At 35.5% G+C, this 27708-nt stretch overlaps 1 protein-coding gene across 1 annotated transcript in view; it reads left to right on the forward strand.

The window, feature by feature from the left end:
- ZSWIM6 (zinc finger SWIM-type containing 6) overlaps positions 1-27708 on the forward strand; it is a 164237-nt gene that overhangs the window by 111845 nt on the left and 24684 nt on the right. The window contains exons 3-4 of the mRNA XM_084880590.1: positions 4022-4170; positions 7393-7543. Coding sequence (XP_084736716.1) covers positions 4022-4170; positions 7393-7543 — 300 coding nt within the window. The remainder of the gene's footprint in view (positions 1-4021; positions 4171-7392; positions 7544-27708) is intronic.

The following is a 27708-nucleotide window of genomic DNA, read 5'->3' on the forward strand; positions in this document are numbered from 1 at the left end:
TCCATCACCTACAGGACAGTCAGCCCCCATCCCTGTCCTTCTGAGGCAGGCCTCCGTGTAGGTCTGTGCCTTCAGTTTCCATTAGAAAACAACTTAAAAATCATAAAAATTGGGGAAATAACCATTCTGAGGGTAGAAATCTGAGGGAGCAGTGAGGTATGCATAATCAGTACCTTGTAAGAGTTTAAGAAGAGGATAGAGAGGGTCATGTCAGATATCCCAGGATTTTAGGAAGATATTGGGAAGAGCTAAGATATAAAAGATGAGACTATAGTTTAGTTTGAGAAGTATCTTCTGGTAAATGGACATGTCTGCCTGTCTCTGTGTCTGTCTTTTCCTAGAATCTAGGCAGTTATCTGGATTAGGGACTCTGAATTCCCTGTGGAATACAGATGTAGCCCCAGTAAACTCTTCACATCATTCACATCATTGTTGTATCCTTAAATCTTCTGTACAAGAGAACCCTGCTAGCAGATGCCTACAAGCATCCTAGTGTCGTTCCTTAAATTTATCTTTAATTTATGGTTCATAATCCTTGCCTTGATGCCTCATGGATTCAAACTTTAAGATTCTGGGATATATTCTTCCCCAGAGGAGAGAATAAGTCTGGATTTGGCAGTGTGACTGAGGATAAGTCACAACAGCTCCTAACCTGTTTCTCCTCTGTAGAACAGGGATCATAATCTATGCTCATCTCCGGCAGACATTGTGAAGAGAAACAGGTAATGAGATAATGTGTTTGAGGACACTAACAGTGGTTCCTTTTTGATAGAAGTCATATATATGCCTTTCTTCCTCCCTCTTTCCCCTTTTACCCAATACTTGATTGACTGACAGTGACAAATACTGGCTAGGTATTAGGAAGCAGTAGTGAGCAGGGCAGATAAAATCCTTGCTCTCTGGGGGCTTAAATTTCTACCCAGTACCTATTTGGAACAGTTTTCTCTGCCTTCCAAAAGAGCAATCTCTCTCCTGCTCTTCTTAATAGACATTCTCATTGCCATCCTTGTTGATTCTCTTTCCCAGCCTTTACCACAGTGTCTCCTGGTTGATATCCTGTCCTCTCTCTTGGCTATTTCAAAGGAACTTCAAATTCACCACGTCCAAATGTGAACTCATGACCTAAATACTACCCTTCCTACTCCCAAACCTGGTCTTGTTCCGATTATCTGTGTGTCAGTGGGTTTTCAATATCTTGCTCAGTTGTTTAATCTAAAAACCCATATGTCTCTCAACACTTGATCTCCCATACCTCATATCCACTTCTTCAGCAAGTCCTGTTGATTGTCCTATTTAGTTCTCCATTTCTGTTCTCACTGCTGTTTTTCAAGCAACCACTTCATCCTTTGTACAGACCATCAAAATGTCATCCTCACTGTTCACATGTATTTTTGCTTCCCAATTTATCATTCACACTTCAGATATTTTTTAGATACATAAATATATTCACGTGGTTCCAGAATTTAAAAATATGAAAAGGTATTCAATGAAGAGCCTCCTCTCTTCATAAAGCTACGTTACTCATCCTAAACATTCTTTAAAGGTATTTTATGCATATGTAAGAAAATACTAACACACAAGCTGTTTTTAAAATTTTATTATTTATTAAAAAGATGGTGGGAACTGCTGGGGAGAGGTCAATGGTAGAAAAGGGAGACATATGTAATATTTTAAACCATAAAGAATTTAAACTTTAAAAAAAAAAAAAAGATGATACACTATATATAGTTTTCTTCATCTTGTTATTTTCCCCCAATCAACAGTATATGCTGGATATCTTTCCATTGTAGTACATAGTGAATTTTCACATTAATTATTATGGCTACTTAATATTCCATGGTACAAATATTGAAACTGATGTACATCAAAGACAAAACATCTTTTAATGTCTAGAATATTCCATTCTTCCAGTTTGGATAACCTTGTCATGAATTCCCATTCATTACTCTAAGGGGGAAAAACTGAGATCACTTGCCAGGGTTCTCAGGGTCTGGCCCTTCTCTTTTCCAGGATTGTCTTATATTGCTTTTTTCTTTGGCCGCCTCTTTGTTGTTGCATGGACATCCCTACCCACCTGAGACCTCTGCAGGAGTTCTTAGTCTCACATGCAGACCATGATGCTCAGTGCAGGAGCTGCCGAGCTGTGGTGACTTGGCAGTGGTGGTTCTCGGGTGACAAACCTGGAACCAGAGAGGAGGAAGCCCACTTCTGGGGGGTGGCACCCAAGAACTGCCCTCTCGCAATCCGGGACCCCCTCAGGAATGCAGAGGGACCCCGCACTGCCCCAGGTGCTGCCTGCTAGGGAGGGACCTCAGGAGGTTGGCTCCAGGGCATGTCTGCCTGTCTTGCCCAGTTCTGTCCTGCTGGCCACCTTCTAATTTCTTTTCAATGTGCACAAATTCGTGCACCAGGGAACTAGTTATTATATATCTGTATGTGTGATTATTAGAATGATATTTACCTCATACACTAAAAAGTGTTTCTTATATAGTGGTTTGCAACCCATTAGGGATTATGAAATCAGTCTTTAAAATTATGACAAGCTCTTTAAAAAAAAAGGAACTGGAATAGAAAATACCAGAGCTCTTTACTTATAGTAAGGGTATTTTTTCATCATACTGTACTTCAGATTAATAGATAGATGTGATCACATAAGCACCTAGATACATAGGTGTATTGGTATGATATAAATTGTATTGCTTACTACGATCTTAGTCAAAAAGAGTTTGAAAGCCATTGAACTAGATGGTAAATTCTGTATATTTTGTAAACCATTCCATTCCCAAATCTAGCAGAGGACTCTCGTATATATGCTGGCTGAACAAATGAATGAAAGCATACCTTCTCAGGGTGGTTTACAGATCTACTGTCTTATTCCTCAGTACTAATGGATTCTGGTTCTAGGCAGATTTAGCGATTATTTCCTTGGCCAGTTGAATCTGCATTAGATCACTAGAGGAAAATAAAAGTAATAAGAAACAGTACCTACAAATGTATCTTTTAAAGCAGGGGTCCTCAAACTTTTTAAAGTGGGGGCCAGATCACGGTCCCTCAGAGAGCTGGAGGGCCGGACTATATGAACTACTAATTCCTACTGTAACACCTCGGCTGCGCTCACTGCCCAAAAAACCTGGCGGGCCGGATCAGACTCCTCTGCGGGCCGCATGTGGCCCGGGCCGTAGTTTGAAGACCCCTGTTTTAAAGGGACGAACCTTAAACTATTAATGAAATGTTTTTACATTTAAATTATTTTGTATTACTTACAAATCTTAGGCCTTGAATACCATTTTATTTTATTTTATTAATAAATAATGAAACATAATTTTTACCTACCTACATAAGTGGGTGATTTTAAATTTCTAAGGTAGTCTACACAGAGCTTATTACATAGCTATTACCTTTTGTGTGTACTTCAGCAATAAAATATTTATGCAGTTTGGCAAGGTGATACTACAACCTGGTTTAGTACAACAGCTGCACTGCCTGTTCCCATGTGGCTTGATTTCCCTTTTTAATCTTCAGTTTTGTCAGCATGTAGTTTATACAGCAGCAGATAATGGTGAAGGCTTCTTGAATTAATATAGTAAAGAGAGAGATACTGTGCTGAATTTACTTGGTTTCATATTTTTCTAAGTTTTTGAAAAACATTTTCTTAACATGTCCTACACAGTAGAGGTTTATAAACATCACATATTTACAATGAGACACTTTTGTGACTTTTTTATTCTTTAAAGAACCTATAAACTCAAGGTAGAATCTCTGATCTTAAAAACTGTGAATATTTCAGTTCTAAAGTAATCTGTGTTTTGGCTTAGCATAAATTAGGGAAATGCAGGAAATACAAGAATGCCTCTTGTATTTATTTTAAGTCATAAATTGGTATGTGTAATTGACTTGAGATTGGATTAAAAAGTGTTTAGGCAAAGAGTACATAACCTTAATTCTTTTCAAGTTTATTATCAGAGCCCTTTTAGCACAGTCTTTATCTAGCATATGTGTTATTTTTTCTTTTTATTTCTAGGTGCTCCTGATCCAACAGCAGGTGCTAGTATAGACGATGAAAACTGCTGGCACTTAGATGAAGAGCAGGTTCAAGAACAGGTTAAACTGTTCCTTTCCCAGGGCGGGTACCACGGATCAGGGAAGCAGCTTAATTTGCTCTTTGCAAAGGTATGATTGTTTATTTTTGAAGAAATATTCTAACTATATACAAATACAGCAGGTATCTTTATATGATCATGTTTACAATAGTGTAAAGACTTGTCTTTTGAATTTTTTTTAAAGAATACATTCTAAGTTAATCAATTAGAAACGTCTGTGTTCTAACACAAGTATTAATTTGCTTAGATGTCCTTAGACAAGATGTGGAATCCTTTTTTCTCTCTCAGTTCCTATTAATAAAATTGTGACAATTTACACAATTTTGAAAGAACATTCCCACTAAAGCCAAAATAAATATCCTAATGGTGTTTAAAATGCCGTTTTGTCTTTTTCTAATTAATTTCCCCAGTAACTTGAATACAACCCTTAAAAGGTTCTTTATATTTTTAGTTTAATAATGTCAATATCTTTAAATTTGTTTTAAGAGCATAGACTTTGAAGTCATATAGACTAGGGTTTAAATCTAAGTTCTAAATCTTAAGTGGATGAAACTTAGAAAGTTTTTAAAGTCAGTTTCCTCATCTATAAAATTAGCTAATAGTAGCATATCTCCTCAAGTTGTGATCATGGTGTTGAATGATAATGGTGTCTAACATGTCGTTGGCCTTGGTAAATGTTAATTTTCATCACCAAAATTTGATGACCTAAGAAACAAAGTTATCTTTGTTATAAGTTCTGTCTGAGCAGAATCTGTATCTGTAGTTTTTTTAAAAACTTTTTATCTGTAGTTTTTAAAGAAGTTTTACCATAAACACAAATCTAAATTTTAAATTTTAGATAAAATGCTTTTTTAATCATATTAAATCATTGTTTTTTTCATCGGAGTTACAGCCATCATTATTGGTATTATATTCAGTTTGGCTTTAAGGGAACAGATAATTGTACATTGATACTTTCATTAAGCAATCTTTCTAATATTCATAATTAAAATATGTCTTTCAGTTCAGAAGAATTAGAGTAAACTCTGTTACTGGTTACGGCCAAAAAATAGTGTATTCTGATGCATCATATTTTCTTAATAAAGACTTATTCTGTATACCAGGGGTGGGGAACTTCCAGTACATGGCCCGTATAAGGCCCACAAAATCATTTGGTCTGGCCCTGCCAAGGCATTAGGGGTAAGTTAATTAAATGTTTGACAAAATATAACAAGCTGATTTTTAAGCTTATAATTTTGTATGCCTTGCGAATGATGTTATAAATATCCAAATGGCCCTTGGCAGAAAAAAGGTTCCTCCACTCTTGCAGCATATACCATACAGAGATTGCCAATCTTCTGATGATTAGATTTACAAAAAATACACTTAACTTTAAAATTATTTACTCATGGCTTATTCATCTTTCGTAACTCATAGGCACTTCAAACTCCTTTAATGCCTCAGAGTCAACAGTCTGAAAATTAATTACCATTATGCTATAGATGTAGTACTTGAGTGTTGGATAATAGTATTGGTTTATATGCTTACTAGTGCTTATTTTCATTGCTATTTCTAGCTGAGTAATAGGTTAGAAGTTTATCAGGAAAGTAAACATTAAATCAAACTTGGTATAGTGGTAACTATTAAAGGTTTAGTATATTTAGACACACTGGAAGTATTTCATAGTCTCATGCCATCAGAGGCCTAGTAGAAGCAGTGTGAAAGAGGTGTTAGACTGGCCTTAATTAGTAGTTTTTATCTCTATATGATGTATATATTACATATGACATATGAACTAACATCACCTTCTAATTTGGGAATGGCATAACTTAGTATTCAGTAGAGTTAAGACAGGTCTGGATTCTGATTTTGTCACCATATATTTGACTCCTTTAGCCCTTTGTACTTTAACTTGGTTTTATAATTCATAAAATGGGGATTATAATCTGGCCTACTTTATATGGTTATTATAAAGATTAAATGGTAAGTATAAATGTAATTTAAGTATGTGTACAAGAAATGGCAGCACCCTCTTTCTTCCAGTCTTCATCTATTCATGAATTTTTAGTGCTTCTGTATTAGTAATAAATTCCTTTTTAAGATTACTGAGATAACCTTCCTGGAAGCATAACCCTTGTGATTTACTGTAGAAATGCTTTTGAGTTCTTCACAAGGCTTACATTCTGGAACCTATGAGGGGATTCCATCACTTGTCACGGTACAAGCCTGAAGGAGGATGTATTGATCTGGAGGTTTGAGATGTTTTATTGATAATCTGCCATTTCCTCCTCATTTGCTGTTCACAAAGAGAGTATTTTGAATCAAAGGACCTACCTCTCCTTTTCCACTGTTCATGACCTTGCTCTAGGAATTTCCTATGGAGAGAACTGGTAATCAGCTGGGCTTCTTGTTGAATGCGTAGCTGTGCACTTTTGGAAAGGATGAATTCATTTAGGGTTTCCTGATAGCCTTGTGTTTTTTTTCTGCCTTTCTTTTATTTTAAAAATGTAGCACAAGAATAATGGACAGAGAGCTCGAGGTTCCTGCATAAGAAACTGAGAACTTCCTAGGGCCCTGGTCATGATTTTGATTCGTGGATTACTTGTTTAGAGCCAAAAGGGTTCTTGAACCTACAGCTGGGTTCACTTTCCTTTTACCATTGCAAAAGTAGTCCATCAAAATGAATATGACATTGCTCTTTATGCCAAAGAACTTCGGTGAGAGAGAACTTACTGAAATTACTAATTTACCTAAAAAACTGAAGAGTTGCACAACTTTGTGAATATACTAAAAACTACTGAATTGCACAGTTTAAATTGGTGAATTGTATGTATGTGAATTTTGTCTCAATAAAACTGTTTCTAAAAAACTCTGCAGGGCAGATGCTATTGTAAACATCATTAGGTCAATTCAGAAGATCCCCTAAAGAGTTATTAGTAGCTTGCTTTTTAGGCTCACCTCATCTGGTTGGAAGTGCAATCAACTGGGGAGTCAGAAAGATGCCAGATGATTTGTCTTGTTGATTTTGGTACTGTTTTTCTGGAATCTAGCAATTTTTCTTTTTGAACTGGAAGTTAGTAAAATTTCTTTCCTTCTGTGGATTCTAAAACAATATAGAAAACTAAGAGTAAGTTTCAGTTCTTTGATCCAATTATCATTTAGGGTAGAAACCAGTTTTAACAACTTTTTTTTTTTGCTTAAGAGAGTTGGTGTCGAGAATTAACTGCCCCCCTCCCAAGAAAAGTGATCTGTCTCTGTATTGCTGTTTGTTTTTGAACATTTTTTTAAAGTCTTTTTTCCCCCCCCCCACTAGGTTCGGGAGATGCTGAAGATGAGGGACTCTAATGGGGCCCGCATGTTGACCTTGATAACAGAGCAATTCATGGCTGATCCTCGTCTGTCACTTTGGAGGCAACAAGGCACTGCGATGACTGACAAATACAGGCAGCTCTGGGATGAGCTGGGTAAATACAAGTTTCCTGACAGATTGCTATTGAGTTATATTGTTGAAGACCATGTTGAATGTTTAAAGAGCATGGTCAGTGTATTGATGAAGAGAGAGCTCTACTCATATATGAACTTGTTGCCAAAATATACTGGGTAGAAGATAGGGAGAATAAGGACTTTGCAGGAAACAATCTTGGCAGGGTTTGGAGGGAACTGTCTGATCTTAAGGAAAGCAAGCACAGGAATCACCTTTAAGTATTTGAGAAACTGTATTACTTTGAAATAAGTATCCTATATAATGAAAAACTAATATGCAAATTGTTCCCTCCACAGGGAGTTCCACTGGGAGTTCAACCAGGGGTCCGGGCTGGCCAGGCAACCACCCGCAGCCCTTGTCCCCGGCTGGCCTGACTCAGTCGGCAGGGGTGGGCCTGCCGGACCTCACCTGTGCACGAATTCGTGCACCAGGCCTCCAGTTTTGTATAAAAGAGCTAGTTTCTTGTTTTTAGAGTAATATTGTGATCAAATCAGTTAAAATTTGGCTGTTTTTCCCTACATTAAAAATAGTAGTTTGAACATTCATTTTATATTTTTACTATTATAGATTAAAATGAACTAATGATCATAAGAATAAAAAATATAGAGCAGACTCTTTGCTTTCCAAATCCTTGGTGGTAAAGATATTGATACAGCAGGTGGTTGGAAAAAAAGGAGAAACAGCTGTCATGTTCACTGATAAATGTTGGGGGATGACTCTTGTTACCTAATGCTCATTACTAAGGAATTAATAACTTACTTATTATTTTGTCTTTCTATTAAGAAATCTATGTAATGAATGGAATTTTTTAACAAGTACTTTATTGTGTTTGCATTAATTTTAAGTTCTTGGTATATTTACTAAAATATCTTGGTCTAAATGCAGTTGAGTAGTAGAACTCTTCACATGTTCATACCTGTCTTCATCTTGCCTAATGATGGGGGAACACATCAGGCTAATTGATCCCATATCTATTCTAGACCAAGTGAAACTTGCTGATGAAGATACCACATGGTCATAGTAATTGAAATGGACTTTTGAGATGAACTCTTTTACAGAAAAGGAAACTAAATTTTGAGGAGGTTAAGGGACTTCCATAAGATGATGTTGTATGGCGTAGGGTTATACAACAAGTTTGTAAAGAATTTGACATGCAAGTTTTCTTCTTCCCATTAATAGGATGTGTGTTCAGGAACTTGACTGTGGATGGCAACTCTTGGTAAATGTCAATTTAATCTTGGTATTTTCCTTGTGGACCTGAAAGAATAAAGGCGATGGCCTTCTCTCTCCCTCCCCCCACTCCCAATTAATCTGTAATGTCAGTAGATATTTTCAGTGTATTGGAGGGATATTTGGGAGCATGCTGTAGTGGTTAGAAAACATAGGTATAATGCATAGTTTAAACAACTACTTTTATAGAATACTGAGTGTTTGACTTTCCTAAGTAATCTTTCCCCAATTTTGTTACAGTAAATGCTGAATTCAGTAATTGGTTTATGATGGTAAAAAGGACTAGCACTAAAAAAAAAAACTATAATGAAGGGAATCATTTAAGAAAACTATTGGATTAATATTAAATGAATGAAATTTAAAGAACTTTGGGACTTAGAGAAGCTTAGAATTACAAATAACTAATAAGAAGAAAATACCAACTAAATGTATTGGTTATCAAATAAATACAGTTGATATAGCCAAAACTTGGATAGTTCACATTTAATCCATTAGTCACATCTTACTTTGCCAAGTTGGTTTTGAAAATTATGTACCTCAACCCTTAATCAAAAGTATAAAGTCTCATTAGGTGGAAGTTTCCATGAGCTGATTCTAGTTATACCCCCTGAAGATCTTCTAATTATGGACCACGCTCTATTCAAGTTTGGTTTCAGTCCAGGATGAAGAGTACATCTTCTTGCCCTATGTTTTCTTTCATCACACCCCGTCCCCAAATTATTACTAGATTGCTATAAATTCTATGTATTCTGGTGGTGAGCAGAGGTCACCTGCTGTTTTAATGGGGTTTGAGTTCTGTGAAGAATCCTACTTAGAACAATAGCTATCACATCTTAATATTCATTCACCAAAAAATTAACTAAAAGTTGCTTCTGGACTACAAAGGGAAAGGATTTTGGTTCTTAATAAAATGGGGGAATTTGACTTTGTGCCCCTGCACTGGGCTCACATTGCTTCAAGGCTCTGCTCTGGAATTAAATGCTGAGCGCTGCCAGATGCCAGACATTGAGAAGAGGCTGAGTTTTGTCGGCAAATGGGATCTGCAAGTTAATTGGTGTTTTCTGCAGGCTTCTGGCTGTGAAATGAAATTGGAAGCCCTTTAGCCACACGGATAATACAGGACTTGAATACAAATGTCACATGTCACCATCAGGACCCACTGTGAGACAATAGTGTTCCCACTCCAACACTGCGCCATTACAGATCATTTAAATATGGGGATTACATTTAAACTAAAAGCCCCATTTGCCTTTTACTGCAATTTAAATGTCCTCTTAGCAAAAGCTAAGTGACAAATTAAATGAAAAAAGTGCCCACATTTTTAAAGCTGTAATGCAAAACAACCTTTTATTGCTTCTCATGTGCCACGAATGAATCATTACACTTGTCAACCCTAAACCAAGCCATAATTGGAGCAGCTACTGTTATCAAAGTGGGGCTGCTCTTGTGACAGCTTAATAAAACTGAAACTGTTAAATTAAATCTCAGATGCTTAACTCCTTAGCACCGGTGGATTCGATGGGTCCATTTCTGGCAATGACCAATACACCAGAAAAGAAAGAAAAAATACTCCTGGCATGAAAGCTTTACTTTGACGAAAGTACAAGTAAGACTATCTTGGCTAAGCAACTCTGCTTCTTGGCAGAGGGGTTTGGAGGCATCAGATTCTTGGCCAGATTACAAAAAAAATTTTTATAGGATAGATATTCCCCCTCCCCAGAATTTATAATATTCTGAGTATATGTAATTTATTAAAATTTAAGTGTTGCTGATTTAAAATTAGTTTTAAAAACAGCATTCACTTAACTTTTTCTCACATCAGATAAATATATGTAAACTTTTTTTGAGGTAGCAACAGGCCCAATTTCTTCCCCCATTCTCTGGCTAACAAAAGAACTAATTATGCTCAGTTCTTCTTTTCTAAAATAAGTGCCTATGATATTCATTTGGTCTGAGTTAATTTTGTGATTTACTCCCTGATTTTCATAATCTAGTATGAAATAAATACAAATGCATATTAAGCTTCTGTTTAGTCCATCTCATTTGCAGATATTTTGTCTTGTATGTGAATCAGTTTTTCATATATTAATTTTAATTTCTCTACATGAATGTTCATTTTCTTAAACCTAAGGTAGTCTTCTCAAGAGAAGTATTGTTGTGTCATAATCAGCTATAAGAAAAAGTGTGTATTAAAATCTTAAGACAGAAAGCCCCTTGCAATGGTAGAAGCTAAGCTGCACATTTTATAGAGGCTACACAGCTAGTAGAGCTGTAGAAACACACCTCTTGAATTGCTTTTGTTATTCCGTGACTTGCAAATTTCTTGGAAAACAGATCATAGATACTACTTGGGATTTCAAAGAACAACCCAGTGCTATTGGTGATGAGCACACCTACTGGTTGGCCCTAATGGCTGTCTATTCAGCACACTTAATTATTGTGGAGGTATGAGGGGATATATTATAACCTCTCACCTGTATTGATGGGTCTCTTCGCCTTAAATGTTTCCTAGACTGTAATTTTACTTTGCTTTTTAAAACTATAGGTTGTGGCTGCCAGTTTATTAAAACCTAATTAAAATGGATGTCATTAGAGGAAACAGTTAAATAAGATTTAATTACAGTTTTATCATGGGGAAAAGACTTAAATTTTTACTTTCAAGTATTACATAATACCCCTCCTGTGTGGCGCGGGACACCCCCTCACCTCCATTTTAAACACATAACTTTCTCTGTAAGCTGAGTCATGTGTTTTGCTATTTAGCAGAAATAGCCATAGTTAGATGTTTCTTTCTTATTTAAATTTCATTGTAAGGTTAGTTTGACCACTGTTATTAAGCAACAGCTATATTGCTGGACAGATTGAGTAGGTTACAGACTCAGAGCACTTGAAATGAGTTAGCAGTAGAGGACTTAGTTTACTCATTGGGATCGCATTTATTTAAAATACTAAAAATTACCTATACCATGAATCTAGAAAATGCTGTTCCTTCTAAATCCCCAGATAGAAGTAGTCTTCTCTCATCTCACGGCTTATTCTACACCCTCCCACATTATTCCTTTTTTTTCTTTTTTTCTTTTTAATCTTCATCTGAGAATATGCTTATTGATTTTAGAGAAAGAGGAAGGGGGGTGGAGGAAGATAAGCATCAGTGTGAGAGAGAAACATTGATCAGTTGCCTCCTGTATGTGCCCTGATCTGTGGTCAAACCTGAAACCTAGTTATGTGTCCTGACTGGGAATCAAACCAGTCTTTTATTGTGTGGGATGATGCTCCAATTAACTGAGCCACCCAGCCAGGGCTACCCATAACATTATTCTTGAATAAGGAAGAAAACATATACTTGTTACACATTCTAGAGGATATAGTAAGACCCTTTGTGCACAGCCAGAAATAATATTCTGAAGTCTCTGGTTTGGGGGGTAATTGTGGAGAAGTTTCTGGGAAATGCCGTCTTACATTACTGAAAGCAGTGGGCTAGGAACCCCCTCCATCCTCCCTCTCCCTACCCCCGCACTCCCCCCCCACACACACACACACACACAAACACTATTTTAAACCCCTTAGTTTCTGTGGTAAATTCAAACTCAAGCTTTCCACATTTTGAAGTTGATGGTGGTTAGTGAATGGCGTAGGAGTAACTGCTTCTCATTGAGAACTAGAAAGCATTCCAGTGTGGTTTACCTCCTTTGCAGTGCCGTGGAGAAAACAGCAATTCCCAGAGCCCCCTTGCAGTAAGATGTCAGGACAGACTTGGAAACTTCCTTGTAGCTGCGACTGCTATCCTAATGAACCACATTATTGGGATTGGCACCTACCAGCTTGTCTTCCTTGAGTACAAGGAGAATACAGCTTTACCACTTCAGGACTGGGGGAGCACAGATAGGGCCTTCTTTCCAGAATTCTTACTCTGGTTTCTCTATCAGTACATATTTAGCACTTACTATGTCCAGAGGAATAGATGTATAAAATCTTTTATTTTATTATGACAATGGTACTAGTAGAAAGGTGGGATTAGAGAGCTGCCAGACATCAGGAGACACGAGAGGTTAGAACAGGCATGAATGGCCGAAACCGGTTTGGCTCAGTGGATAGAGCGTCGGCTTGCGGACTGAAAGGTGCCGGGTTTGATTCTGGTCAAGGGCATGTACCTTAGTTGCGGGCACATCCCCAGTGGGGGGTGTGCAGGAGGCAGCTGATCAATGATTCTCTCTCATCGATGTTTCTAACTTTCTATCCCTCTCCTTTCCTCTATGTAAAAAATCAATAAAATAAAAAAATAAAATAAAAACAGGCATGAATGAACTGAGAAGCACTTTGATAGGGTAATTTATTCCCATTTTAGTATATATATGTGTACAGATTGAATTTAATATGGTTTTACAAGATGGTCATGAAAGTGAATTGTAGGGAATACTCCAAAAAGAAGGAATAACATGAATAAAGGTAGGGATGAGCTCAATTGAGGGAAGGGTATAAAGGGTTTATACTCATTATAAAAAATGTTGCCTTCAATCCAGCCTGTTCTTCTTCCATGTTAACTTCAGAGGGAAGAGAGAAAGAGAGAGGATCTAGATTTTTTTTTTTGCTTTGTTTTATTTCCCATTACAGTCCAGCCACTACACCAGGCACTATGCTAAGCACTTAGTTCATGCATTGTTTAATTAATTCTTAAACAGTTATTAGCCCTAATTTACCAGCTGAGAAAACTGAGGCTTAAAGAGACTGCATAACTTGCTTAAGATCACAGCAGCAGAGCAGGAATTTTATCTCAGGTGTCAGTGACTTCAAAGACTTAACCACCAAACTAGACACTGTCCTCTGCTTTTTAAAAAAAAAGACTGCATAATGTGTTAGTTAGGCAGTCTCTCTGCTAAGTGCAGAGCAGGGAACCCAGTGAAGATTATACCTAGATGGCTGTAAACCATGCTGTAGAAGCTGCCTGGCCAGATCTGCCCATCAGTGCTCCCTCAGTCCTGACTGCAGTGGTCAGCAGAGCGCACCTCATCTAGTTGCTCATTTGTTTCCAACTCTCTAATTTCAGACTCTGAAAAAAACAAGCACATTAATATAGAATAGGCAAGCATATGCCATTGAGAACTGCATTATATATTAAGACTAGAAGCCTGATGCATGAAGATTCGTGCTAGAATGGGCTTTCCTTTCCCTGGCTGTCGGCACTACCTTTCCACTCCACTCCAGCCCAGCCCCTTTCTGCTCAGGCCCTGGAGCCACCTCTTTCTGCTCTGGGAGCCACCTCTTTCTACTCGGCCCTGCCTTCCCACACTGCCCAGAGGCCCTGAGAGGCGGGCGGGGGGGGGGGGGGGGGGATATGCTTGTGTATGCAAATTAACCACAATATTTGTTGGGTTAATTTGCATATCACTCCTGATTGGCTGGTGGCATAACGGAGGTACGGTCAATTTTTCATGTTTGTCTATTATTAGGTAAAATATTACATACTGCAGATTGGATACAGTGAAGTTTTGACCTAATTTCTCAGTCCCCTTTGCTGAGGAGACAGGGAAGACCCTTAGGCTACTTACTGTCTTTGTCCTGGCCTATCTATACAAAGCCCTATGATAACATGGTTTCCAGCATTTGTTTACCTGATGTGGTCTGTAGGCTCTGCAGACCTTTCCTGCCCATAGGCTGGGCTCTTCCACTCTGAATAGGGTTGTGAGTTCCTGTCTCAGTCTCTGCTTTCCCCCTTATAATTCAGAGCTCTCTCTAAATACACAGGCTTTGTCAATTGTATTGTATTGCTTCCCTCCAGCACTGTTCTCAGAATGGTATCTGCTGCTGAGTCCTCATTACTGGGGTCTGGTTTCTTTTTCTGTTGTATGATCTTACTGCTTTCTGTCTCTTAAAACTGAGACCTCTGTGTTCTTGGGTCAGAGGCCTCTGGATTCTGTCTTGTCTGGGAATGGGAAGGAGGGGTTTATTCTCTGCTTCTTTAAGTAGACAGAGTAATTTCTAGTTTGGGTCAGAAGTTAACCAAAAGAGAAGGCATATTTCTGTATAGTTAGCAAACCTATGATAAATACTGTGTAATGTGGTCAATCATGCTTCTTTTGACTGCAGGTGCTAAGGTTTAATATCCATTTGGTAACCTGTATGTGAAAGTGGAAATAAAGAGAAAATAGTTTAAATAAATATTAATATAAAATAGTAGATTCTCAAGATTAAAAGAGATCTTTATAGATCATTTGATCCTATTATCAGTTTGAGAATCTTAATGATAGTCTTATAAGGTATTACATATTTGAATAATTTGCAACAACACTTGAGGTCACCCCTTTGTATATCTTTATAAAACTTTATTCTAAATACCGTGGAGATTTAATTAGGTGTTCAGATGCCTTATGATTCATTGTATCCTTTAGTGTTCTGTCTCATATTTGTAGCATGCTGGGACATTATTTGTACCAGAATGGGTTCAGTTACTTTTTTATGCTGTCTTTTTATTTAGTCCATAAGTCCATTGGTAGTAGATACTACACTCAAATTAGTAGCTAATAGGAATGTAAGAGCATGAGTAAAATGTGTCCTTTTCTTCCTCAAAACAATTTTAGAAAAGTTCTCCTTTTCCCATTTCCTAAGAGTTAGTATTGCATTTGTCCTCAAGAAATTACCACCAAAGGGAAATCTAGCTGGAGGAATCTCCTTGCTAAATTGTGGATCTCAAGAGTGAAAATGAAAATGAAGAAAGGCTAGGGATAATTTTCTTGCACCATTTCTTACCCTGAAGTGGCAGCATACAAAAATTAACAAGGTCTGAGAAGCCTTATTTAAACAATCTTGATATTCCCAGGGGCTTCCCAGGAATCAGGAATGCCAGGAGCTAGAATGAAAAGTGGAAGCCCAGGCCTGAGGCAGCCACATACTAGTACATATACACTGCTCTCTGGGTGCTGGTACCAAGCGGGTGCTTTACAAATGTTCTCATAGTTCATTTAAGCTTAGGTAGGTTAATGAGGGTTGGGGAAGTGGTTAATCCAGGGAAGTGATTAATATTGGTTATCCCTTTGACAGGGGCTATTCAGACCCTGCCTCACAGAGCCCTAGGTGAGAGAGAAAGGGAGAGAGAGCAGGTTCTTCTGAATTCCAGCAAAGTGATTTTCATCACTTTAGACTATGCTTTCCACCAAGATTTATCTAGAAGAAAGGATTCTGAGATTCAAAATGCATGCTTGATAGTCATATTTATAGACTTTTAATTAGCTGATCTTCTTAGAAATATACCAAAGAATAACTTTTTTATTCATATAAAGAATTTCCTCTTACATATTTTAGGGGGAAAGATAGGCTTATAAGTGATTTGCAGCAGATGAATTTTTGTGAGGCTGCTGTAATCTTGTCTGGTAATTGTATAATTTTGTTAATTTTATTTAAAAATTCCAAATTGAAATCAGAATAGGATTCTACAGGTACCTTCTGACATTAAATTGTTTGGATGAGTTAGTAACTGGTTTTCCAGTTATTTTCTCAGATTCTGAGCTAAAGGTAAATTGCCAGGAGTAGTGATCATAGTTGTCTAAAATGTGGCTAACTCAGTCAACTCTATGCCTTCTGTTGTGAAGATAACCTTTGAGATAGAAATCTAAATCTCTGTGATGGTGAGCTATGGCCGGTCAGACTTTGTTGACTCTGGATCATGCTTTCTAACCCTTTTCATTTTGGGTTACTCTAGTAAATTTCAAAATTTACTTCAGCAAACCTGGAGAAGAGAGTGAGAATCATTCATAAGTTAGGTAGTTGAAAGCGATCAGCAGTCTTGAAGTGCCTTAGATTGGAAGTCACAGTCTTTGCAGATGAGCAAGGGCTGAAGGGTTTGGGTGGGAGGAGTCTACAGGGCACTTGGGTCAAATATAAGCTTGAAATAGGGAGAAAATCCCATTAGGAGAAATACTTTCAAAAAGCTTCAAGAGCACAAGAAGAGTCTGATCTCCAAGACCAAGTCATCTAGAGATTTTTGTGTTGTTGTTGTTGGTTTTTAACCAATAAACTACTCACTATATACTTTGTTTTTATTGGGGCATTTAAACCAATTTCATAGCTATTCTTTTTCATCCCTGTGTAAGTGCTCACTTGATAATCCCCCCTCTTCCCCCTTTTCCCTTCTGAACAATGATTGTGACACATTTTTAAAGTTAGTTTTTCTGTAAAGGTTGAGAAAAACATTGTGCCCTATGTTTTTCCACCCTATGTGGAAGCATTATGAAACGAGTACTAAAAACAATGATTGACATTAATGTTCTCTGTGTCCTCAGTTTTCTTTTCCTTTTCTTCTTCTGGTTTATCCCACCTTTTCCACATATGTATAGGTAGATCTTCATGGGTGCCCGAGTACGTGTAAAAACACACACATATATACACACGCATGCATGCACACTGGAAATGCAAACAGTTTAGAGCACAGAAGGGCAATGATTCCCTCTTGCCATCAGTGCTGCAGGTAATCTATTGCATTAATCAGCCAGCCAGTGGGAAATGCATGGGGAGTGATTATACTATCATACACAATACAATCAGCATGAAGCACTTGTCAAGACCAATACATCAAAGTTTAATTCGGTAATAGAATGAATTAGAGCAAAATGAAACATTGTATTCTCTGAGAAACTCAGGGCACCCATCGCAGGTTCTTTCTGAACTCCATAAAAAAGTCAGTGCATTACAAAACTGTTTTTACGAATAAAATGGCAGTTCTAATATGACAGGATACTATAAACACTTTTTCTTGCTATTCTTATACAACCGTAGTGCTAAAATAGTCTATAATAATAACCAATGGTAAATTTTATTATTTTTGGTAGGGCTTCTGATTAATTTTTTCCTAAATTAGTTCTCCATGATAAGTGAAAGGAAAGGTGTTGTACCAGTGGCTCAGGGAAGCACTTATCTATAAATATGGTTGGTGGACAGCAGTGACCTACCAGAACAGCAGGAGAATTAACAAAAAGCCTGTTGTTTATAGTTCCCTATGGTAGGCACTGCCATTGAGGAACTTATTATCTAGTTAGAAAACAGATAAGTGAAAATTAAAACAGCTCAAAACAGACTAAAACAACCCAAGAAGTGAAGTTATATAAGGTAGGATGCATTTCAGAAAATTTTGAGGCTAGATCTAATACATTTCATATTATAAGATACTATTCTGATTCATTTTATAATATGTATTCTAAGGTAATTTCCTTGTTAGACTTGACCAAGCATATTTTTTTCCCCAAAGGACAAATGAATATAACCTTGCCAGGACTGTTTCAGTTTTCAAAGACTTCAATTGGAATATAAACAACGGGGTTATTTGAGCAGACACCCTTTTTAAAAGTACAGATTTTAATTCTCATATTTACTAACAGTGTAGCCCTATACAGGTCCCTTAGCTTAGATAGACCTCAGTTTCCTTATCTGTAATATGAGCATGATAATGATTCTTGAGGCCTAAAATAAAGTAATTTAAATAATACACATACCACTTTCTCATTCCAAGAATCTTTTGTCTGTGGGGTTAGTAGATTCAGTTGAAAAGAGGCATCCTGGAGACCTAAAGAAATGTATATGTATATGTATATGTATATGTATATGTATATGTATATGTATATGTATATGTATATGTATATGTATATATAGAGAGACTTGAGACAGGACTGTTGGACGAATCATGGAACTGTTTGCATAGATAGCTTCCTTACACAGCCAGTGCAGAGCACGTGGAGAATGTTTTTGGAGTTTACCACAGCTCACGTTCCTTCTCTTCATTAACTGTTCACTACTCTTTCTGTATCAAAATAAGACATTGTCTGTCACTGTGTCTTCTGTCTTTCCTTCCTCCCTCAAAAATGAGAAGGATGGTGAGTGGTGAATTTGCTGTCTTTGGTTATTTCCTGTAGAACCAGGTTCCTAGTGAGGCCAGGCTGTTTTTAATGAATGTTGCATGTTGACCCAGTAGCACTGACACATCAAGTGGGATGGGAAGACCACATATTAGAAATAAGGGCCACAGGTTTGCCCAAAGGAACATTATCCAGAATACCATTCAACTGCTTTGGAATATATGTGGCTTATTTTATTTCTTGAGAACAAAAAGATGGGTATCCCTGCTTGAACTAAGTGATCTTAAAAACTCTCTCTTTACAGCATCCCTGAAGTTTTATTTTGAAGTTTTCCTTGAGATATTTTAGAGACTTAAGAAGCTAGCATACTAAATTTAAAGTTAGGGGGATGTTTTTGCCAGTTAAACTTATTTTCTAAACATGAGTGACTACCATATTAAGACTGAATTGTACCGAGAACAATACTATAATTAGGGTCACGGTTTTTGTGTGGCCTGACCCAAGAAATTTTGTAACTACAGTTTTGCTAGCACAACTAATTATGCCAGTGATCTCCTATTTGTGACTGCAATTAGGCATTTCGTGGCCTCTAAATAAGTATAATTAGTTAATTGGATCATGCATGAAATTCTAGCCTCTTATAATAGCCTCTAAGAACAAAAATAAATATGATAAATATTATGAATTGTTTTCATATTTGTGGAACCCTGGGAAATACCAGAAGTGATTGTTTTTCTTTGCTTGCTGCTAGTTCATAAAAATAAACGTGATATTAAAAAGTAGAAATTACTCTTCCCATACATTTAACAGTCGTCATTCTCTATCTTTGAAACAGAGGAAAGGGACTCACTGACCTTTTTTATTCTCACCTTTAAAGAAAATAAAAGTACATGATTGTCTAAGCACTATGCTGTACATCTGAAACTAATGCAGAATAATATTGAATGTCAACTGTAATGGACAAATTTAAAAAAATAAATAAAAAGTAAACAAGGTGATATTGGTGGCCTTGGTCCTCTGCTCCCTTCCCTTTGCTATTTTCAGTAGCATTATACTCATTGTACCTCCTGGAAAACAGGGGAAAGAGTAACATTTATCAAAAAATCCAAAGTGTTTTTTATAAAATGTGTAGCTTTTATTTTAAACAGACTTATTTGCATATTTTAAAAAAACATGGAGTAGAAGTAGCTTTACAAACAAGTTTTTTGGTGGGGGGGAGGCAGGGTAGCAACAGTTAAAGAATGTCCATATTTATTCAGTCACAGATCATAAGGCTCCCCCCAGCAGGCAAAAAGCACACTCAGTCACATGCAAGTTCATTATCCCAGAAATGCTGACACAACTCCCCCCTAACGGACCTCATCGGATATTAACATATTTTCAGAGAAAACAGATTTCAATTGTAAGCTGAGTTTTCAGATTGTTTTTCTGCTGTTTTAATCTACAGTGAAATTATTTATTTGCTATGCCTGTCTTTTGTTTTATTAGGCTCCACTTAGATGAACTTGTATAGTTTTTGTTGGATATGATTTCTATACATGCATAAGATATGTTCTAAGAACACATGGTTGAAATATACAGTTTATTGGTTGTACACTTAAGGCTCCTTCATAATTTTAGACGGTAATATGTCATTTGTATTATAATGCTAAAATGTGAGGAAGGGAATAATGATTCTGTCAAAAGACTAAAAACATTAATCTTGGAAATCATAGGTGCATAGTTGCACATATAAATCCTAACTTACAGAATAATCTGACCACATAGCCTGGCAGAAAGCTAAACACCATAGTGTTTAAGAATAATGATTTTGCAGGGAATGTGGGTGTGGTAACAAATCCAGGCTACCATCTTTTAATAGCAGCACAACCTCTCCACTTTTCTGAACTTCAGTTTCCTTATCTGTACAGTGAGTTTTTTTGTGAGGAGTGTGGGTGGTGGTCCACTGGCAATGTTATTGGTGCTGTGCCAGTAACCACAGAGGCCTTTGTGATGCTTTGTCTTCTGCCTCAGTGTGATTCTACCCACATTCTCTGACTATTTTGGTCAGGTATATATAGGACGTAAACAGGTTTAAGACCACGCAGTGGATTAGAACCATTCACGATGTGCTTTTTTTCTTCTTCCCAGGGAAGTTGCTTTCCTAGTTTTGTTTTACTTGGGCTTGTATGTTACAGTGCATCTTTTTGCTGAAACCACTGAGTGCAGATTAGGCTGAGTAGTGGGAAAGGAAAGGAAAAGCATGCTGGATGGTTAAAAAAACCTAGATGAGAGCTGAAATGCGCCATGGATAATTTAGAATCTGAATGCTGCACACACCAGTGATTTGATAATTGCCTTTATATACTTTGAGGCATTGAAGCTAGGAAAGCAATTTAAAACTATTGAATTTGTTTTCATTGTAACTCATAGCAAATAATTAAGCATGCTCTGTGAAAGAACCAGTAATAACTTCTGGATGCCAAATCTTCTGCTAGCGGCTGGAAACACAAAGTTCTCACTGAGTTCTATATTTGAATGAGTCCTTGAAAGAGTTAATATTTCCAAGGGACAGCAAAATGAAGTGTTTGATCATCAAAGAGTTTTATTTTTAAAGCTGGGAATGTTTCAGGCATGTATTGGAGGGGAAGGAAATCAGTGCCCAAAGTGGGACTCTGAATTAATAAAATTTGGAGAATGACATACTCAATTTGGTTAACTTGGTTATTAAGGCTAATTACAGCTTTTGTATTATTGACTGTTAAGATAAAAGACCATATCTGTAATAGTTCTGAACTTGAATCTAACATTAAGAATATTCAGGATGAAGCATCTCTTTTAGAAAGATAAAAGAATGTTACAGGCAATTTAATAAATTCTTAGGTTTTAAATATTTTCTCATTTTGTAAAATAGAAATTTTCTAATTAGAGAAATATAAGCATGAAAATCTAAGGTGAGTTTTATGAATTTCTTTTTTCATCAAGTCATAGAAGTCATTGTTTAAGTGTCCAAAAATATTTACGATCTTGGTTTTAAGGACCATAATTTCTTTGAAATTTAGTTTTCTTACCTTTAAAGTAGAAATATTAATTCTGACCATGGGGGGATTATTGTAATGAGTTAATGAGAAAATGTTTGTAAAACCCTAAATATAATGCCTGTAGCTTATAGTAGGCACCCAAGAAATCGTGACTATTAGTGATGATAATTATTCTATTAGTGTTTTCTTAGTGTTTCTCTAGTTCTTCAAAAGAACTTTTTTTTAAACATAAAATTATATTTCCTTGTCAATATTGTTTTATCTTATAGACTCTTTAGTTTTCCCCAGGTAAAGGTGAAACTCACTGATTCATTGTCACATTATCAGTTTCTTTATATGCAAATCAGTCCATTAACACTACATACATTGATTAATTAATATTTTCCTGATTTTATCTTTGAGTTACTTAAAAAGAACTAGAACTTAATATAAATTTGGTTACTAATTCTGTTTTTAAAAATTAGTATTGCACTTGCATCTTTAAAAAGAACAAATTGTGAAAATAAATATGAGATACATATTTTAGAATATGTAATTTCTACATTTAATTTAAAGTTAGCTCTGTGCCAACTATCTTAGCTTTTAGTTGTCTTGGTAGTGCTTTTAAGTAATTTTCAAAATAAATTTCACACAGATATGGACAAATACAGAATTCTGAATTATGAAGATGGATACATTGAAAATAAATCTACATCACATTATTTGTTAATATTAATTTTTATTGCTGAGTAGTATTCTGTTATATGCACCACAGTTTATCAGTTCACCAGTTAAAGGACATTGTGGTTGTTTCCAGTCTTTTACATTTACAAATGAAAGTGTTATAATAAACATTTTTGTACACATTTTTATGTGAACATAAGTTTTAATTTGTCTTGGGTAAATCCCTAGAGGTTGGATTACTGGGTCATAAGAAACTTCTAGAATATTTTCCAAAGTGATTACATTACTTTGCACTCCTAGCTGCAATTGTGAGCATTCTAGTTGCTCCACATCCTCGGCAGCAGTTGGTATTATCAATTTTTACATCAATTTTTCTAAATTTAAGGATTATAATAGGGTATAGTGTTATCTTGTGTGGCTTTAATTTGCATTTTCCTTGTGGCTAATGCCACATGTATTTTCATCTGCATTTTGCCATCTATATATCTTCTTTGGTGAAGTGTCTTTACAAATTTTTTGCCTATGTTTTGTAGGTTTGTTCATTTTCTTTATGAGGTTTGAGAGGGCATTACATATTGCAGATATAAGGTCTCTGTTAGATGTATGGTTTGCACATATTTTCTCCCAGTCTGTGGATTGCCTTTTTATTCTCTCAACAGTATCTTTCGTAAAGTAAGATTTTTTTTTAATTTTGATAAATGCCACTATCAATTTTAACTGTTACGTATCATACTTTTGGTATTATATTTAACATTATCTTTACCTAACCCAAGAGATTTTACCTACAGAGATTTTTTTTTTTTTCTAGAAGTTTTATATTTTACATTGAGGTCTATGATCCATTTTGAATTATTTTTTTTGGTTGTTCGTTTTGGGTTTTTTTGTTTGTTTGTTTGGTTTGGTTTGGTTTGTTTGATTTTTTTTTTTTTTTTTTTGGAATAGTTTTTTTTTATTTTTAGAGAGAGAGAAACATCTATGTGCGAGTGCAACATGTATTGGTTACCTCCCGCATGCCACATGCCCTTACCTGGGATCAAGCCTGAAACCTGGTATGCCAGTCAACTTCTGGGTGCATAGGACAACAGCCAACCAACTAAGCCACATCTGCCAGGGGCTGAATTAGATTTTAATAAGTTTATTGAATTATTTTTTAATGAAGTGTATGGTGCAGGTTTAAGCTCATTTTTTTTACATGAATATCTAATTGTCTCAGTGCCAGTTATTTAAAAGATTTATCTTCTTTGAATTGACTATGAACCTTTAGTAGGTCATATTTGTGTAGGGTTATTTTTGAGTTCTTGAATCCATTGATCTATGTACCTTTCTTTTACCACTTGTACGTTGTCTTGATTACTGTAACTTTATAGGAAGTCTCAAATATCATGTTAATATACTGTGAGTCTTCAGCATTGTCTTTTTTAAAATTGTAGCTATCTTATATCTATTCTTTCCATATGTACACAGACAGTTGGTAGGGTTTTGAGAGGAGTTGTGTTTAATATGTAAATCAATTTGGGGAACAATTGGCATCTTAACACTTGAGACTTTCAATCTATGAATATTGTAACTTTCTGCTTTCTGAGATTGTCTTTATTTCTTTTGTCAGTGTTTTGTAGTTTTTAGGATAGAGATTGTGCATGTTTTGTTAGATTTATAGGTAAATTAGGGTATTTAGGGTTCTTATTTGGTATTGATTTCTAATTGTTCAATAACATTTTAGCATACTAGTATAGATGTGCAGTTGATTTTTTTATTTGAATTTTATTGCATGACCTCATTAAACTTATTAGTTTTAGGAGCTTTTTTTTTTGTAGATTAGTTGTCTGCAAATAGAGGCTATTTTATGTTTTCCTCTCCAATCTATGCCATTGACCTCCTTTTCTTGCTTTATTGGCCTGGCCAGGACTTCCAGCATTATATTGAATAGGAGTGACAAGAGCAGGCATCTTTGCCTTGTTTTGATCTTAAGGGAAATACATTCTGTCTTTTGCCATTATGATGTGAACTGTAGAGCTTTTATTTTTTTTAACAGATGCTCTTTATCAAGTTAAGTAAATTATCTTCTTTTCCTAGTTTTCTGAGAGTTGTATTTATTATGAAAGGATGTTGAATTTCGTCAGTTGCTTTTTCTGCATCTGTCAAAGTGATCATAGTTTTTTTCTTCTTCATTCTGTTTGTATAGTAAGTTATACTGATTGATTTTGAATGTCGCACCAGCCTTGCATTCCTGTGATAAACCCTAATTGGTTGTAGTTTACTTTTTAAAATATATATATATTTTCTTAGTTAGGTTTGCTGATATTTTGTTGAAGTGTTCTATTTTATGTTCATGATATTGATTTGTAATTGTATTTACTTGTAATGTCTTTCTCTGGTTTTGATATCAGGGTAATGCTGGCCTCATAAAATGAATAGGAAACTATTCCATTCTTGGTAGATATTGTGTAGAATTTATATTCTTTCTATTGTGAATGTTTGGTAGAATTTTTCAGGGAAACATCTGGACCTGCAGTGTTAGAGACTTTTAACTACAGATTTAACTTTAAAAATAAATTTATAACTGTTCAGGTTATTATTTCTTCTTGAGGGAACTTGGTAGTTTTTACAGAATTTATTTTATCTAAGTTGTAGAATTTATGGACATAAAGTTGTTCATAGTATTCCCTTTTGAGCCTTTTAATGCCTCTAGGATCTGTAATGATGTGCCCCCTTTATTCCTGAAACTGCTAAAACTATTCTTTTTTTTTAGTCAGTCTGATTACAGCTTTAATGATTTCATTAATCTTTTACAAAGAATCAGCTTTTGGTTTCATTGATTTTTTTTTTTTTTTTTTTGACTGGTTCTCAATTTAATTGATTTCTGATCTTTTACTTCTTTTCTTGTGCTTTAGTTTTGATTTCTCATTCTTTTTATAATTTCTAAGGTGAATATGTAGATTATTGATTTGACTTTTTTCCCTTCTTTTTGAATATTAGCATTTACTACTATAAATTTCCCTCTAAACTTTTTGATATACTTCATTTGCATTTTCTTTAGGTACAAAATATTTTCCGGTTTCCCATCTGACATCATTTTTTACTCATGAGTTATTTAGAAGTTTGTTGTCTAATTCCCAGATATTTGGGAATTTTCCAAATATCTTTTTGTTACTTTGTATGATTTTTCTTTAAAATTTAACAAAAATTGCTTCAGCCTTGAAGAAACTTTTTTTTAGCATTTCTTCTAGACCAGGTCTCTTGACAATGAATGCTATTAGTTTTCTTTAATCAGAGAATGCCTTTATTTCAACATTTCTGAAGGCTGTTTTTTCCTGATATTCTAGGTTGACACTTGTTTCTTAAACGCTTTAAAGTTAATGTTCCTCTGTCTTTTGTCTTTTATGATTTCTGATTAGGAATTATTTGAATCATTCCTGTGTATGGTATTTCATTTTTCTCTGCTTTCAAAATTTTTTTAACTGGCTTTTAGTGATTTAATTATGATGTTTGGTCATGGTTTTCCTTGAGTTTACCTTTTTTTTTGTGGTTAGCTGAACTTATTAGATCTCTAAATTAATCTTCAAATTTGGGAAGTTTTGAGTCATTATTTTTTCCAAATTTTTGTCTCTTTTGGGTCTCTAGTGACGCACTATTTTCCCACCTGCCTTTAAGTCAATGTTCATTTCCTGGTTCTTGTTTTTTGTTGTTGTTGCTGTTGTTTTCTCTCTCTCTCTCTCTCTCTCTCTCTCTCTCTCTGTTCTTCAGATGAGACCATTTGTATCTTCAAGTTCACTGACTTTTCCTTCTGTCTAATCTGCTCTTGATCCCATCCAGTGAATTTTTTATTTCAGATATTGGTGTGTGTTTTTTTCAGTTCTAAATTCCCATTTAGTACATTTTTATAGTTTGTATTTCATTTTTTTCAGTAGTGTTTACCATCATCTCATAGAGTACAGTTATAATAGTTGCTATAAAGTCTCTGACTGATAATTGTAACATCTGGTTCATCTTGGTTGGCGTCTGTTGATTGTTTTCCCTTGAGAATTGATCAGATTTTGCTGTTTCTTTGTAAGCCAAGTAATTTGGATCCTGGACATTTTGAATATTGTGTTGTGAGAGTCTGAGTCCTATTAAAATCCTCTGGATAATTTTTGTTGTTGTTGTTTTTAAACATACAATCAACCAAAGTAGATTCAGACTATAAGGCCTGTTTCACCTTCTTTGGATGACAATGTCAATAAAATACTTAAGGCCTTGGCTGTGCTTCCTGAGGTCTGTTTCATGCACATGAGATGTTACCAGAACTTGTACCTCTTTGTACACAGTATCCAGGATCCCCTTGCTCCTGCTCCTGAGTGGAGGGCAAGGTCCCCTTTTCCCAGTCCTTTCTCCAGGTAGATGAGATTTCTCTCAAGTTTTTACTGAATATGCCGTTTACAAAGTCCCTCACTGGGGCTAATCTTAGGTCCAAGCTGGAAGAGAAGAGGGAAAAGAAAACAGAAAATCATCCCCAAATGGCTTGCTTCCTCCTGTTTTGTTTCCATAATCGGTTTGCTATTGTTTACTTTTCAGAGTCCCTAGATTGCTGCTTTTTGTATTTTGTTCAGATTTTTTGGTTATAATCATGGGGAGAGATAAGCTGTGGTGGGCTTATCTAGTTCGATCACATTTTGTTTTTCAATTGACATTTAAAATATGGAAATGTTAATTGTAAATATCTTTGGCTTAGATTGTGACTACTTTTATTTTCTTGTGGTAAAAGTTATTTGCTATTTAAAATACTAGAATTTCTAAGTAAAGAAGCTTGCTGATATTAAATGTAGAAGAACAGAAAGCATCTCTTTTGGACAAATAAAACACAATGATCATTTCTATTTTTATTGTTCATATAATACAACTGATTAAAATAAAATACATACACTCACACATACACATGCCTTTTCAAAGCAAAGGTGTGGTGAATGGCTTTGAATTATTGGTACCTACCTTGTTTTGAAATTAGTAAAGAAAAACTTGAACTTTTAAAACTTACCTCTTTTCTAAAGAATGTAGAAAGTAATAATACATTTTATCAAAATCTTAATTCAAATTATGACTTATGTCTTCTAAATTCACGTTGGCTTTTATCTTGGACAGCAAGTGGAATTTTGATTAATGTTTAGTGATTTCATTCACATAAAGACATACATTTAGTGAGTTCATTTATATAAATATTAATTCCTGGTTAAATCATTTAGGGAAGTATATTTAAGTGAATTTTATTTTTAAGACATTATTGATATAATAGGCATACTAATTAATAAACACAGTAAAGCTTGACACTCCTTTAAGGAAACTAGGAAGTTTTTATTTGTGTTCATTATTTAAAGTGGCTTTTTGCAGAATCCATGTATAAAATTTGTTTTTAAATTAAA

This window comes from Pipistrellus hanaki, assembly GCF_964339955.1.
Source record: "Pipistrellus hanaki genome assembly, chromosome: 4".
NCBI classification, from domain to species: domain Eukaryota; kingdom Metazoa; phylum Chordata; class Mammalia; order Chiroptera; family Vespertilionidae; genus Pipistrellus; species Pipistrellus hanaki.